The sequence below is a fragment of the Rousettus aegyptiacus genome, unplaced genomic scaffold (genome assembly GCF_014176215.1).
Source record: "Rousettus aegyptiacus isolate mRouAeg1 unplaced genomic scaffold, mRouAeg1.p scaffold_m13_p_3, whole genome shotgun sequence".
In the NCBI taxonomy this organism is placed as follows: Eukaryota; Metazoa; Chordata; class Mammalia; order Chiroptera; family Pteropodidae; genus Rousettus; species Rousettus aegyptiacus.
The window spans coordinates 50,234,833-50,249,073 of record NW_023416306.1 but is presented as its reverse complement, the minus strand read 5'-3'; the positions used below and the strand labels follow the sequence as shown (position 1 = coordinate 50,249,073).

At 40.0% G+C, this 14,241-nt stretch overlaps 2 protein-coding genes across 7 annotated transcripts in view; both read left to right on the top strand.

The window, feature by feature from the left end:
- Positions 1 to 1,298: 1,298 nt before the first annotated feature.
- Positions 1,299 to 5,929, top strand: RANBP6 (RAN binding protein 6). Of its 3 annotated transcripts, none has more exons than XM_016138376.2 (2): positions 1,299 to 1,471; positions 2,587 to 5,929. In XM_016138376.2, exons 1-2 carry the CDS (start codon positions 1,336 to 1,338, stop codon positions 2,655 to 2,657), a joined length of 207 nt encoding a protein of 68 aa, XP_015993862.2. In that variant the 5' UTR covers positions 1,299 to 1,335; the 3' UTR covers positions 2,658 to 5,929. The 3 variants fall into 3 exon arrangements, with proteins under 3 accessions (XP_015993862.2, XP_036074184.1, XP_015993861.1); XM_036218291.1 differs by having other exon boundaries at positions 1,302 to 1,530; XM_016138375.2 differs by having other exon boundaries at positions 1,302 to 5,929.
- A 1,974-nt stretch (positions 5,930 to 7,903) lies between these two features.
- KIAA2026 (KIAA2026 ortholog) overlaps positions 7,904 to 14,241 on the top strand; it is an 89,003-nt gene continuing 82,665 nt past the window's right edge. For 3 of the 4 annotated variants that reach the window (XM_036218290.1, XM_036218289.1, XM_036218288.1), the window contains exon 1: positions 8,615 to 9,235. In XM_036218290.1, the coding sequence (XP_036074183.1) occupies positions 8,640 to 9,235 (596 nt within the window). In that variant the 5' untranslated portion in view covers positions 8,615 to 8,639. Of the gene's footprint in view, positions 9,236 to 14,241 lie in introns of all 4 variants that reach the window. The other variant, XM_016138371.2, reaches the window with a different exon arrangement.

Genomic DNA, 14,241 nt, shown 5'->3' with positions numbered 1-14,241 from the left:
TTTTACAAAATTAAAATTAAGCCCACTTGGAGAAGTTTAAGGCAGACTTTGTAATAGGTGAATGCCTCTGATCGTATTGCAAAACCAAGTCATCATGGAGATACGGTGTGGAGAAAGCATCACTGGTGCTGCTTTCAAAAGAGGTAAATTTGAGACTGCTGTGTCTTCTTATGAAAATCCCTTAAGGTCTCTGAGTTTCCATTTCTCATCTAAATTTATATGTATTCTACTAACCTTGAAAATCTATATAAGGGTCAGAGTGACAGAGTAGCAAAGCAACAATACAAAATTAAGATCCAGTCATTGTTAGAGGAATGATCGTTGTTTTTGATCAACACACCTGCCTGAATTAAAGAAATAATATTTAGCCTCACAGGCATTTGTTTTTGGAATAATCTCAGCATCTCCCTACTAAAAGAAAAACTATAAAAGCATCTTACCGTTTAGGTAACGTGTAAGAAAAACCTTGAGTAATCAATGCTACAAAATTAATTTAGAGGTAAGATCAGGAGTCAAGTCTTCTGATTACTAGCCTGGGTCACTTTCTACCATAATTTACTCAGTTGTCTTTCTCATTCTTTATTATAATCCACAGGCCAGATGATTCTAAGCACCAATGCTCTACTGCATTAGGTGTGGTAGTGGGGCGGTAATAATTATCCTTATCTTTTTATTGCATTTGTTTGATAAACAACTTTATTGAGGTCTTATTTATATAAAATTCGCCAATCTAAAGTGTACAATTCAGTAGTTTTTAGTATAATCACAGAAGTGTACAACCATCACCACAATCAATTTTCATCATCATCGCCCAAAAAGAAACCCTATAACAGTGGTGATTCTCCATTGTCCCCTGCCCCCAGCTTCTGACAACCACTAACATTTCTATATAGATTTTCCTAGTCAAGACTTTTCATATGAATGGAATCATACAATATGTGGCCTTCGGTGATCAGCTTCCTTCATTTAGCCAGTTTTTAAGAAGTACTTATTGTTTTAAGATTATCGGGGTAATAATAGGGATGGTTAAAAAATGAGGGAAAAAAAATCACCCATAATCCCATTCTAATACAATCAGTATCATAATTTTTTTCTCCTCCCTGCCGCCAGATGCATGTTTATCTGATTAGAAAACAGATGAAACTGGAAGCTGCCCCTCGCCCAATCCTGCTCCTATCTATCTCCGCCAGCCCGCTTGGCCACCTTCAGCCAGAGCGCCCAGGCAGCAGAGAGAGAAGCGGCCCCGCCCATCCCTACCCGGCGCCTGGCTCGCGTCACTGCTTTGAGTCGCAGACCCCTCCTTCCTTCTCGTCGCCGCTACTTTGACAGAGCGCGATGGCAGCGGCCGGGTCTGCAGGCGTACCGGCAACGGTGTCGGGAAAGCAAGAGTTTTACCAGCTTCTGAAGAACCTGATCAATCCAAGCTGTATGATGCGGAGGCAAGCAGAGGAAATCTATGAAAATATCCCAGGTCTGTGTAAGACTACATTCCTCTTAGATGCCGTCAGAAATAGAAGAGCAGGTTATGAGGTGAGACAAATGGCTGCCGCACTGCTACGACGGCTTTTGTCCTCTGGGTTTGAGGAAGTCTATCCAAATCTGCCTTCTGATGTTCAGAGGGACGTCAAGATTGAACTGATACTGGCTGTTAAGTTAGAAACCCATGCTAGTATGAGGAAAAAACTTTGTGATATTTTTGCCGTGCTGGCCAGGAATTTGATAGATGAGGATGGCACTAACCACTGGCCTGAAGGTCTGAAGTTCCTTATTGATTCAATCTACTCTAAAAATGTGGTTCTGTGGGAAGTTGCACTTCATGTTTTCTGGCACTTTCCTGGGATTTTTGGGAACCAAGAGCGGCACGATTTGGATATCATCAAACGGTTGTTGGACCAGTGTATTCAAGATCAAGAACATCCAGCAATCAGGACATTATCTGCTAGAGCTGCAGCTGCATTTGTACTTGCCAATGAGAATAATACTGCTCTTTTCAAAGACTTTGCAGACTTGCTTCCTGGAATCTTACAGGCTGTGAATGACTCATGCTACCAGGATGATGATTCAGTGCTAGAGTCCCTTGTTGAGATTGCAGATACTGTACCTAAATACTTGGGTCCTTATTTAGAAGATACTCTGCAGTTGAGTCTAAAGTTATGTGGAGACTCTAGACTTAGTAATCTGCAACGCCAGCTGGCCCTTGAAGTGATAGTGACCTTGTCTGAAACTGCAACCCCAATGTTGAAAAAACATACAAATATTATTGCACAGGCAGTTCCTCATATATTAGCAATGATGGTTGATCTACAAGATGATGAGGACTGGGTAAATGCTGATGAAATGGAGGAAGATGATTTTGACAGCAATGCAGTTGCTGCTGAGAGTGCATTAGACAGACTGGCTTGTGGGCTTGGTGGAAAACTTGTTTTACCAATCACTAAAGAGCATATCATGCAGATGCTTCAGAGCCCTGACTGGAAATATCGACATGCTGGATTAATGGCCTTATCTGCCATTGGAGAAGGATGCCATCAGCAAATGGAACCAATTCTAGATGAAACAGTTAACTCTGTTTTGCTTTTTCTTCAGGATCCTCATCCAAGGGTGAGGGGTGCAGCCTGCACTACACTTGGACAAATGGCTACAGATTTTGCACCTAACTTCCAAAAGAAATTCCATGAAACTGTGATTGCAGCTCTGTTGCGTACCATGGAAAATCAAGGTAATCAGCGTGTGCAATCACATGCAGCTTCTGCACTAGTTATTTTTATTGAAGACTGCCCCAAATCATTGCTAGTTCTATATTTGGATAGTATGGTGAGAAATCTACATTCCATCTTGGTGATTAAACTTCAAGAGTTGATTCGGAATGGAACTAAGTTGGCCTTGGAACAGCTTGTGACAACGATTGCCTCAGTTGCAGATACAATAGAAGAAAAATTTGTTCCATATTATGATATATTTATGCCCTCACTAAAGCACATTGTTGAACTTGCTGTTCAAAAGGAACTCAAGCTTCTGAAAGGAAAAACTATTGAGTGCATTAGCCATGTTGGTCTTGCTGTTGGGAAGGAAAAATTTATGCAAGATGCATCAAATGTGATGCAGCTATTGTTGAAAACACAATCAGACTTAAATAATATGGAAGATGATGACCCTCAGACCTCTTACATGGTTTCAGCTTGGGCTAGAATGTGTAAAATTCTTGGAAATGATTTTCAACAGTACCTTCCACTGGTTATCGAGCCTCTTATTAAGACTGCTTCTGCTAAACCTGATGTTGCTCTCTTAGACACACAAGATGTGGAAAATATGAGTGATGATGATGGCTGGCAATTTGTAAACCTTGGAGACCAACAAAGTTTTGGAATTAAAACTTCAGGACTTGAAGCAAAAGCAACTGCTTGCCAGATGTTGGTATACTATGCTAAGGAATTAAGAGAAGGGTTTGTGGAATATACAGAACAAGTTGTGAAGCTGATGGTTCCTTTACTGAAATTTTATTTCCATGACAATGTTCGAGTGGCAGCAGCTGAGTCCATGCCCTTTCTCCTGGAATGTGCAAGAATTCATGGCCCAGAGTATCTTACACAGATGTGGCAGTTCATATGTGATCCCTTAATCAAGGCTATTGGGACTGAACCTGATACAGATGTACTCTCAGAAATAATGAATTCTTTTGCAAAGTCCATTGAAGTAATGGGAGATGGGTGCCTTAATGATGAGCACTTGGAAGAACTGGGAGAAATATTAAAAGCAAAACTTGAAGGGCACTTCAAAAATCAAGAATTGAGACAAGTTAAAAGACAGGAAGAAAACTATGACCAACAGGTTGAAATGTCTCTGCAAGATGAGGATGAATGTGATGTTTACATTCTGACCAAAGTATCAGATATTTTGCACTCATTATTTAGTACTTACAAGGAAAAGATTTTACCATGGTTTGAGCAGCTGCTTCCATTAATTGTAAATCTAATTTGTTCTGGTAGGCCATGGCCAGACAGACAATGGGGATTATGCATATTTGATGATATCATAGAGCACTGTAGTCCAACCTCATTTAAGTATGTAGAATATTTTCGGTGGCCAATGCTACTAAATATGCGGGATAACAACCCTGAAGTCAGGCAAGCTGCTGCTTATGGCCTGGGTGTTATGGCACAATTTGGTGGAGATGATTATCGTTCTTTATGTTCAGAAGCTGTTCCACTGCTGGTAAAAGTTATCAAGTGTGCAAATTCCAAAACCAAAAAAAATGTCATTGCTACAGAGAACTGTATCTCAGCAGTAGGCAAGATTTTGAGGTTTAAGCCTAACTGTGTAAATGTAGATGAAGTTCTTCCACACTGGTTGTCATGGCTTCCACTACATGAGGATAAAGAGGAAGCTATTCAGACTTTGAGTTTTCTTTGTGATTTAATTGAAAGTAACCACCCAGTTGTACTTGGTCCAAATAATTCCAATCTTCCGAAAATAATCAGTATAATTGCAGAAGGAAAAATTAATGAGACTATTAACTATGAAGATCCTTGTGCCAAACGTCTAGCTAATGTTGTGCGTCAGGTACAGACTTCTGAAGAATTATGGTTGGAATGCCTATCCCAACTTGATGATGAGCATCAGGAAGCCTTACAGGAGTTGCTGAATTTTGCTTGAAGCACTTTAATGCCACTTGAATATCATTTACCATTCAGGATTATCATCTACCATACCAAAATAACTAAATAAGTGTCATGAATGGATTCCACTATAATTGAAAACTGTTCTCTCCCTGCTAAGCAGTTTGTATTCCTTCTCCATGTTTCTCCAGGGTTAGTCAGTGTTACAGCCATCTGTTCACCCTGCATGTTTTATCTCTTAAACACATGCCTGGATGATAACTTGTCCTTCTGTTGTCTTAGAATGTTTGTCACCATTCCCCTAGTTGACGTGAAGTATATAAATTGTTGCTATTTGTCTGAATTATTGGTGCTGGTCAAGCAGTATACTTGGTGTCAAGATGTCATGCTACTAATCAGAAGATGTTAAGAGCTCACAAAGTTAGGATAGGAGAACTTCAGGACAGACATCTTTGGAATTATGGTTGAAGAATATAGTGGCAGGCTTATTCCTTCTTGAAAATACTCCTGGTTTTCATGATAATTGGGAATTTTGAGAGATTGTGGTGGATGTGGGGAGTTTTCTCTACGATGTATATGAACTTTTTCGTAATGCCCTCCTGAGAACTGGGTGAGACATATCCATATTCTAGTTCCAAAGGTGTCCAACTGAGAGTTATGAGAACTTTATCATCTCCTTAGCCAGACTGGTCTTCATTTGTTAAGTTATCCAGTACTCTAGGCACCATGGTTGCTGAAAAGGGTGCCCTGGTACATCTAACATTGGTAGCATGTAATATATTGTATAACAGTATTTGACAAATAGTAATCAATATTTGTGGGAGTCAATCAATGTTATGTGTTTGAGCAAAATATTGTACATACATGCTATTTTTCTCCTGCAAAGCAGCTCGAGGAGCCCTGATTCAAAATGGGGCTTAAATAGATTTCTATTTTGAAGAAGTTCTTAATAGATTCTGTAGTAGCACTGAAGAGTATTGTGAAAATGAAAAGGAAGCAAAATTAATTTTATCTTTAAACATGAAAAAACAGCTTTGAGATCAGTCATTTAGCATTAGGTGTACATTATACGAAATAATTCTATAGGTCTAGGGTTAATTATGTTAACTGGGATGTGAGTCTTTAATGTTGAGCTTTTGTAGGGTAGGGAAAAAAAGCATTCTATTCAGCAGATCATTTATCCATAATTTAAGAACAACTGTCATGATTTCCTGGCGCTTTTGTGAGTACTGTGTATATAAAGTATTTAGCAAATATTTAAGATCTAGTAAGTGATTAATAAATGGTAGCCAGTATTGCCGTTGTTGTTCATACTTCTGTGTTCTTTATTTATGGTTTGGAATTCCTCTTACATTAGAATTTCCCTGATTCACCTACCAGTTCAGATAAGTAGGCCAACTAGGCCATTGTGGTCAGAGATATGGAGGTGAGATTTTAGACATGCAATTCCTGTCCATTCCCTACAATTATTTATTGAGGGTGGTATATAAATACAGTACAGTCACAATTTTAAGATAAATAAAAAAGTATAGATGAATAAATAGAAAAATCTCACCACAAAGTATTAATAGAGATTTTCTCTGAGTAGTGGGATTAAATGGCAATTTTTTTTGAAACTCACTACTCTTATTTTCTAATTTACTGACAACCAACATATTTCTTATATATTTTTTTAAGTTCAAGTACCTGATCACAATCACCTTAGCTTCTCCATGACCTAGAGCTAAATAAACTTCATTCAACTCACCTGTATCTCTTTATCTTTATATCCCTAATTAAGAAGGCCTTAATCAGCATTTCTAGCAAATTCTTATACTCTTGTGCATTCAGAATTGGAAATTCTATCAGCTGACTTGGAATTAGGCCCTTGGAGAATTTTGAAGTATACCAGATCTAGACTTGAAATTTGGCAAACTACTTTCTTAACCTAAGCATCAGTTTCTCCATCTGTCAAATGAGCATAATGCCTAGCTTATGTGAAAGTTAAAGGAGATAATGAATATACAGTGCATAGTGGTACAGGGTTCAACAAATGCAAGCTAATGTTATCTGGGAGTCCTGAAATAGGGTTGGTGGCTAAAGAGAAGAGCCATTTGCTGGTGTAGGGTGAGTCCAGATTCTTGGGCTTTATCAAAGGAAATGAATGGTGTAGTCAGACATTTTTGGTTGCCCATGGCTGAAGTAGGGCTGGTCCCTGCCTTTTTTTCCTGTGAGATGAGTTAATTCTATGGACTTAGAAGAGAGAATGCTGTATATGCCTAATAAATCACAAATGTCTTTAAAGGTCCATATTAATGAGAAACAGTCTCAAGTCAGATGATCCTGATCATTTAGTTGTATAGCTTTTACTTTTAAAAATACTTGATTTCTAGTATTTCGTTTTTGTGTTCCAAGTAAGTCCAGGTTTCGAGCAAGAGCATTCTAAGTAGTACTATGTGCATCTTTCAAATTTCAATGAACATGAGAAAATGCTTTAGGGAACAATTAGTTCCTTCCTCCTCACTTAGTTTAAGTAATACCTAAATTAATGTGAATGATGAGTCCACTTTTTAGACATTTACTAAACAGTAATTTTCAAATGTGTAGTGAGATTGTAAGGCTATATTAATTAATGCCGTATAGCTTAGACTTGAAATATTTGAAGACTTTTTAATGCCAAAGATAATTGTTTTAAACGAGGTTTCACTCCCTTCCTTTATTCTTAGATCTCAAGAATCAAGAATGTGGAAATGTTTTTTCATTTAAACGGAAAAGTTTCCAAAATGGGAATTGATGTTAAGAACTGGAGACACGAGTTTCAGAAATTCGAGTTCATCTTCCTTTGTATGGTGGTTGAGTTCTTGAACCTCCTCTTTACACTTTGCGAATTTCTAGCTTTAATTAAAAAACGAGCAGTGACAAGGTGGAGGTTGTGTGCAAAGAAAAATGTAAATTCTACAATAGAAAAGGATTTACATTTTGTGCCTTCTCACTTTTCATTTGCCATTAACACAGGTTATTCGACAAGCTCTTTCTGGATTAATTGAGTTTTTAAGGCTAGTGAGGGTTTTGCAAAAGATCCTCCGGTCGCACTTTTTTAAAAGGCCTCCCGGCCTCGCTAGAGGTGACGAATAAAGCCGCGCAGGCGCCTTGCTACCCTCTCCACTCCGCCTTTATAGTCTTCTACAAGCTGATGACATCATTGGTCCGCGCAACCTACCAGGCCTTGGGACCTGTAGCTGAGCCCAAGTCCTTGCTTTCGCGTAGTGCGGCGGGAGGTGAAAGGGGCGGGATTATCCTAATACGCATGCGCACCGTGGATGGCTACGGTGCCTCTTTCTTTGCCTATTTCCACAGCTCGCCCCAGTCGGGCGGGGCGGGGGGAGCCTGAGTGCCCTCCCCCTTCTCTCTGCCCCTCCCATCCTCCCCCCCGCCCCCCGCCGCCCAGCGAGGCCTCTAACTGACAGTTGTCGCCGGGCCGGGTCCGCGCGCCGCCTCCTTCTGCCTGGGTACCCCGCAGGTAGAGGGGCGGGAGGGGGGGGTTGTGAGGGAGAAGAGGAGGAGGAGCCCGAGCCGCCGCGGCCCGGCGCTGCGGCCCCCTCCAGGGAGGCGAGAGAAGACCCCCCCGCTTCCTCCTCGCCCCCTCCCAGCCACCTAGCCGGCCCGGGAGGGGGTGGGGCGCCGAAGCCGCGGCGACCCGGCCAGGTCTGGCCCGTGAGGAGCGGGGTGGCGGGGCGGGCAGGGCGCGGAGGAGAGAGGCAGGCGAGGGCCGCGCGCGCGCCGCGCCGGGGGCAGGGGAGGGGAGGGCACCTAGGCTCTCCTCTTCTCTCCCCCCTCCCCCGCGCGCCATGTAACCCCGCCCCACCGGCGGCGAGCTCGAGACCCCCGCGCACACCAAGCCAAGCCGGCGGCTAAGGAGAGCGAGGGCCCATGCGACTGAGACCGCGCGGCGCGGCCGAGCCCTGAGGAAGCGGCCCGCGCTCACGGGTCCCCCGGCGCCTCGAGCGGCCTCTCCGCACCGCCCAACCTGGGCCTGCTGGGGGCATGAGCGTGCCCGAGACGCCGGGGGAGATGGAGCCGGCCGGGGAGGAGGAGCGGCCGCCACCGGCGGCGGAGGAAGAGGACGAGGAGGAGGTGGCAGCAGCGGCCCGGGCCTCAGGGCCGGCCCGAGGGAGGAGTGCCTCCTCGCGGGAGTATGCGGAAGACCCAGAGGAGGAGGAGGAGGAGGAGGCGATGGTGGTCGGGGGCGGTGGCTGCAAGGAGCAGGAGCTGACCTACGAACTGCAACAGGGCTACCGCATCTTGGGAGAGTTCCTGCAGGAGAAGCACCGGGGTCTCACCGCCCCCTTCCTGCAGCCTTTGGGGGGCGTTGCCACCTGGGAGGAGGAGGCGGCCGAGGGGCTGCGCAGTGGGGCACGGGGGAGTCGCTCCCTCCCGCAGCAGCCGGGGCAAGGCATGTGTCTGCTGAAGATGGAGGAGAAGTTCACTAGCGGTCAGTACCGGGGCATCACTGAGTTCGTGGCGGACTTCAGGTCGATGCTGGAGACGTGCTACCGCCTGCATGGAGTGGACCATTGGATCTCCAGACAAGGCCAGAAGCTGGAGATGATGCTGGAGCAGAAGTTGGCCCTTCTCTCTCGGTAAGTGAGTCCCGTCCCAGGTGGGACCGAAGGACTGACACAAACACACCCTCTCACGTGTCCGAAGATGGGTTGGGCCAGGGGCCTGGGGGCCTCGCTGATAGGTGCTGAGTCGGTGCGGGGGAACCCGGGGAGGAGGAGCAGCGCTGGGCGGGGGCCTGCAGGGGTGTGGTGGGTGTGAGCCAAAGAACCCTGATGAAAAGCTGACGAAGGAAGCCAAGGCCCGAGCGCCGAGGAGCAAGCAGGTAAAGTTTGTAGATGTAAAGTGCAATGGTGCCCGTAGGAAGAATTACAGTGGTAGGCAGAGGAAAAGTTTTAGTGGGATGGAGGTTGGACCCACAACTTTTAGACGGTTTTAGTATGAAAGAACCCATGGTTTTATTTCAAACCATTAAAAATAATAGTATCATTATACTACCCACGTCGGCCATCAGAGATCGATGGAGTGTTATTAAGTAGTTAAAGATGACTATGGTGTACTTCTGATCTTTTCTCTCAGCTTCATCTGAGGAGACTGAATTTTTGCACAATTGGTAATACGTTTAGATATTCTTCTAAAATATTTATACATTTTTGTTTATATATTTTTATGTAAAATATTTTTTTTGTTTATTCTACCAGAAATCATAAGCGATTCAGGTGGCACTATGCTCTTGGTGTACCCCACCCATATATCTAGTCAATTATTTTTCTTTAGAGTAAATGGAAGCTGATAAAATAAACATTAATTTATAATTACATAATTGATACAAATCAAATTAATTTCTCAAAAGGCAGTTTTTTAGGAACAGAAAGATAATTGACTGTTGTTGGAAATGGTAGTTGAATAGTAGTTTGATGCTTTACTAGCCGACGTGAACTTGAACAAGTCATTTTACCTTTTTGGCTTCAGGTTCCTCATCTGTAAAATGGGGATAATAATAGTACCTACCTCATGAGGTTGCTGTAAGTTTAAATGAGTAAAATGTAAAGTCACCAGTGCTGGTCGCATAGCCCAATATAAATGTTAACCATTATATTATTGTAGTAGTTGAATAAATGAATATGTTCGTCATAGTTGAAACTGGGCATTGTACTAGTGTTTTTACAGAATATCTCCTGAGAAGTTGTGTTAATTTTTTGGTCCTTGATTTATAATTGTAGTTTTAAAATCTAATTTGTCACTGGCTTCTATTTGCTGTTATTAAGAAAATCGGTGACTTTCACTGAAAACGAGTTAACATACTGCTTGACTCATGAGGGAAACTTTAAGGAACTTCTTGAATTCTTTCATAAAGTAGACTTATTTGGTAATAGGATATTCGTAAATTTGCTTTGAAAATTACTTTTAATACTTTAGTGACATACTTGTGTAGTGTATATGTTACCTTGTTTCTACAGTGCTTTGTAGTTATGACTGACATAAAAATCTATACATATCATTATTTTTAAGTAAACTATACTCACAATTGACCTCACAAGATTTTAGACCTGGAAGGAACCATAGAGTTCATCTAATTCACCCATCCAGTTTTACAGATGTGGAAACAGGGATTTGAAATGAGGCAAGAGAATGACTATATGCAGGTGCTAAGAAGTAGCATATATATTTGAATGAATTATGGGTATTTTCAAAAGCATTGTGTGTATAATAAATAATTTCTTGAGTCCTACAAAAGAGCAAGGAGACCATTTCTCTTTTACATAACGGTAAATTTCTAAATGCTTAGAATCATTCCCAGTGGCTAATGGTCAGAATACCATATTTCCATATGGTTTAATAGCATCTGTACTTAGAAATTAAACATAATGTTCTGTTGTTTATAAACAATGTATTTCTTACGTTCTTAGTCCAAGAGATAAAATTCTTGCGTTTTTAGTAGCAAAAAGTAATATGATATCAAACAGATAAAGTTTTGGATCCCTCACTTTTTTGTATTTGATGTATGTAAACATTTTGTAAATAATAGGTTTGCCAGACCACACTTGGTGATAGTAGGAACTCATTTTATGTACGAGCCTAAAGTCTGAATCATTACTAAGTAAATATTTTGAGTGGACATAACTTTGAGAAGAAGCATAGATTACAACTGTTTGGTATGCAGTTAGAATATATAGGTTTTCCAGAACAATATTCTACTAGACTGTCCACATGAATATGATTTTGAGCAAATAGATGACTCAGATACCTTATTTGTAAAAGTGGTAAGTGGTATTTTAGTAATAAAAAACAATCACTGAGATACTATCATTAAAGTTTTCTTTTGTCTTCTGGTATATATTTGTAAAATATTGAATTAATTCTTACAAATTTACTGTAAGGAGAATTTTATAACTACATATACTAGTGAGCCTTTTAGTGGGAAAGAAACAGTACGTTTGACAAAGAGGATGCCACATTATCAGTATAGAGCAGCCCAATGGCATTAGTATTTTGAACTCATTGTATAACTTGAATCTCGGTTTTGTCATCTGTATTATGAGAGTGTTAGGCTAGATTAATTTGTTGATTATACAAATATGTGAGTATTTGCCAGTGCTAGACATTCACATCTATAAAATCAAAAAAATAAGCTCTCTGCCTTTAAGTGGTTTATAGTTGAGTAGGGAAACTGACACTTAAAAGAGGTAATGATTCTATAATAGACATATAAACAAGGTATAAGGGGAATTTACCTAAAACTAAAGGGAAAGGGATGGCAATTGAGAGAGGAGGAGGGAGAGAGGGAAAGAGACTACAGTATTTGAAAGGTATCATAGAGAAGTTTACACAAGAACTGATTCTTGAAGGAGTTGAATATTGCTACTGGCTTTTTTTGGAGGATTTGAGATGGGCATTCCCGAATGCTGAACTGTAGTGAATGCAAGGCATGAAGCAGCATAGTGTTTCTGGGAACTACAGGTACTTCTGTATGGCTACAGTATGGTCTCCAGAGTAGTATCTGTACCCCAGGTGGTATGCAGGATGATCGATTGGGGTGAGGAAAGAAAATATTACAACTTAAATATATTCTATCTTTATTTTATCCTTTTTAAATTTCTATTTTTGGTTTTCAGTGGTGTTCTTAATAGCACTACATTTATATAATCTATAGCTTATGTGTATACTTTCTTATATATAAATAAATATATATTATTAACACATGTTTTATATATAATATAATAGAACCAGGATTGAGACTTAGATAACATATTTGTTCTTAAGGAAGTTCTATTTTAGACGGGATCTCATTCATTTATTTGTGGTAACTGAGAGAAATACCAATTAACATATGGAGAAAAATCTAAGTGGAAAGGAATAGAAAATACTTAATAGTTAGGAAGTTATGCACAGAGCTGTAGAAACTGTCAAATTTTTAACTTGTAAATTTTAAATTTTAAAATATTTTTGAAAGCTTTAAGAATATTACTTTGTAGCCAGAAGGTGGCTTTTCCTGGTTTTAATCCCCTCATGAGTTTGATTTTAATTTTGTCAGTTTGTTTAGTCTCAATTAATATCAAAATCCAGAAGTTAATTGAGAATTTTAACAAAATGTTTCTCTCTACCTAGTAGTCTAAATCCCTTCATCCCCACTGGCTTCTGTAATTCTATCTTATTTATGTAAATCTTTAAAAATTGATGACCTTTGGTAGTAGTTGTCAGTAGAATCTAGATTTGCCTCTTGTTTAGAACTATAGAATGTTATAGCTTGATATTCCCTGTAGTTCTATTTATTATAGTTGCCGTTCTTAAAAAAAAAAAAAAAAAAAAGATCGTATTATTTAGGGAAGGTTCAGAAAATGTTTAAAATGTTTTAAGTACAGTGATGAAAGGATGTGATTCCTTCTCAAATTTGTTCCATTATCAGAACACCTGGAAACTCATGCTACTATTTGTAGAACACCCTGAAATATTGATATATTTAGTCATATAACATGATTTTTTTTTAGGGGGTCCAAAAGGCTTTGTAAAATTATGGAAGGAAACTCTTAATTGAAGAGATTCTATTTTGTACCCTAGTTTTTTTTTCCTACAAATTGGGAGAACATAATCACTTTTCGATGGTATGACTTGGTTCAGCTCATGAAATAACTGTGTTCCAAGGGCACATACTTTGAGGACTGCTGTGGTGAGCTTTATTATAGACTTGTTAGGGGAGTGCAGAGGAGTTACAATGACTTGGAGGGGAATTGGGAGCTGGGATTGCAAAACACTTTTTTAGATTTTATTCTAGAGGTTATTAATTGGGAATTTTAACAAGTGACTTGGTTTTGCTAGTATTTTGAGGTTTGAAAGCTGAAATGGAAGGAGAGAGTGAAGAAAGAAAATCAGAAGGCTACTGAGTTAATTCTATCAAAAGTTAATGAACAGTGGGAATAAAGGGGTAGATGAAGATACAAAAGAGGTATATTCAGCAGGTAAGTAAAATGGCAAGCTGTTGGTTGGGATGTGGAGAAGATGATGTCCAAAATGAATTTGGGCTTAGGTGATGGTGATATTGAGGGCACAGGAGAGAAGGCATTCATTTGAAGATAGGCAGCGGAGAATTATTAGAAGTCTGTGTGTGGAGCTTAGCAGAGTGCTTAGGGCTAGATTAGAGATGTTTAATTAGGAATTAACCTGCAGAGAAGGATGGTGGTTAAAGAAATGGCAGTAAATGAGGTTGCCCAGGACAAGAGTGTAGTAAAATACAAGGGGATGAAAGGTAGAACTTTGTGTAAGGATTAAATATCTTCAAACTGGAAAGGCAAAAGTTTAGAATATGATTAAAATGTGTATAATGTATATTAAAAGCTGAAATTCTTAATTGAGAGGCATTTGATGAAACTGAAAATAATTCTGGTATATATAAAAGATATTATTTGGAATATAATAAAGTTATAGGTTTCATATTAGGTTTTGTTCCATTTGAGAATATTAATTTGAGAATGATTTAGATTTAATACAGTAAAAATGTCCTAATAGATTTTAACGTGTTTTGCCTTTTGGCTGTTTCTTGTTGTATTTTTCTTTCTTTCTTTCCTTTTTTTTTCTTTCAAATATTTAT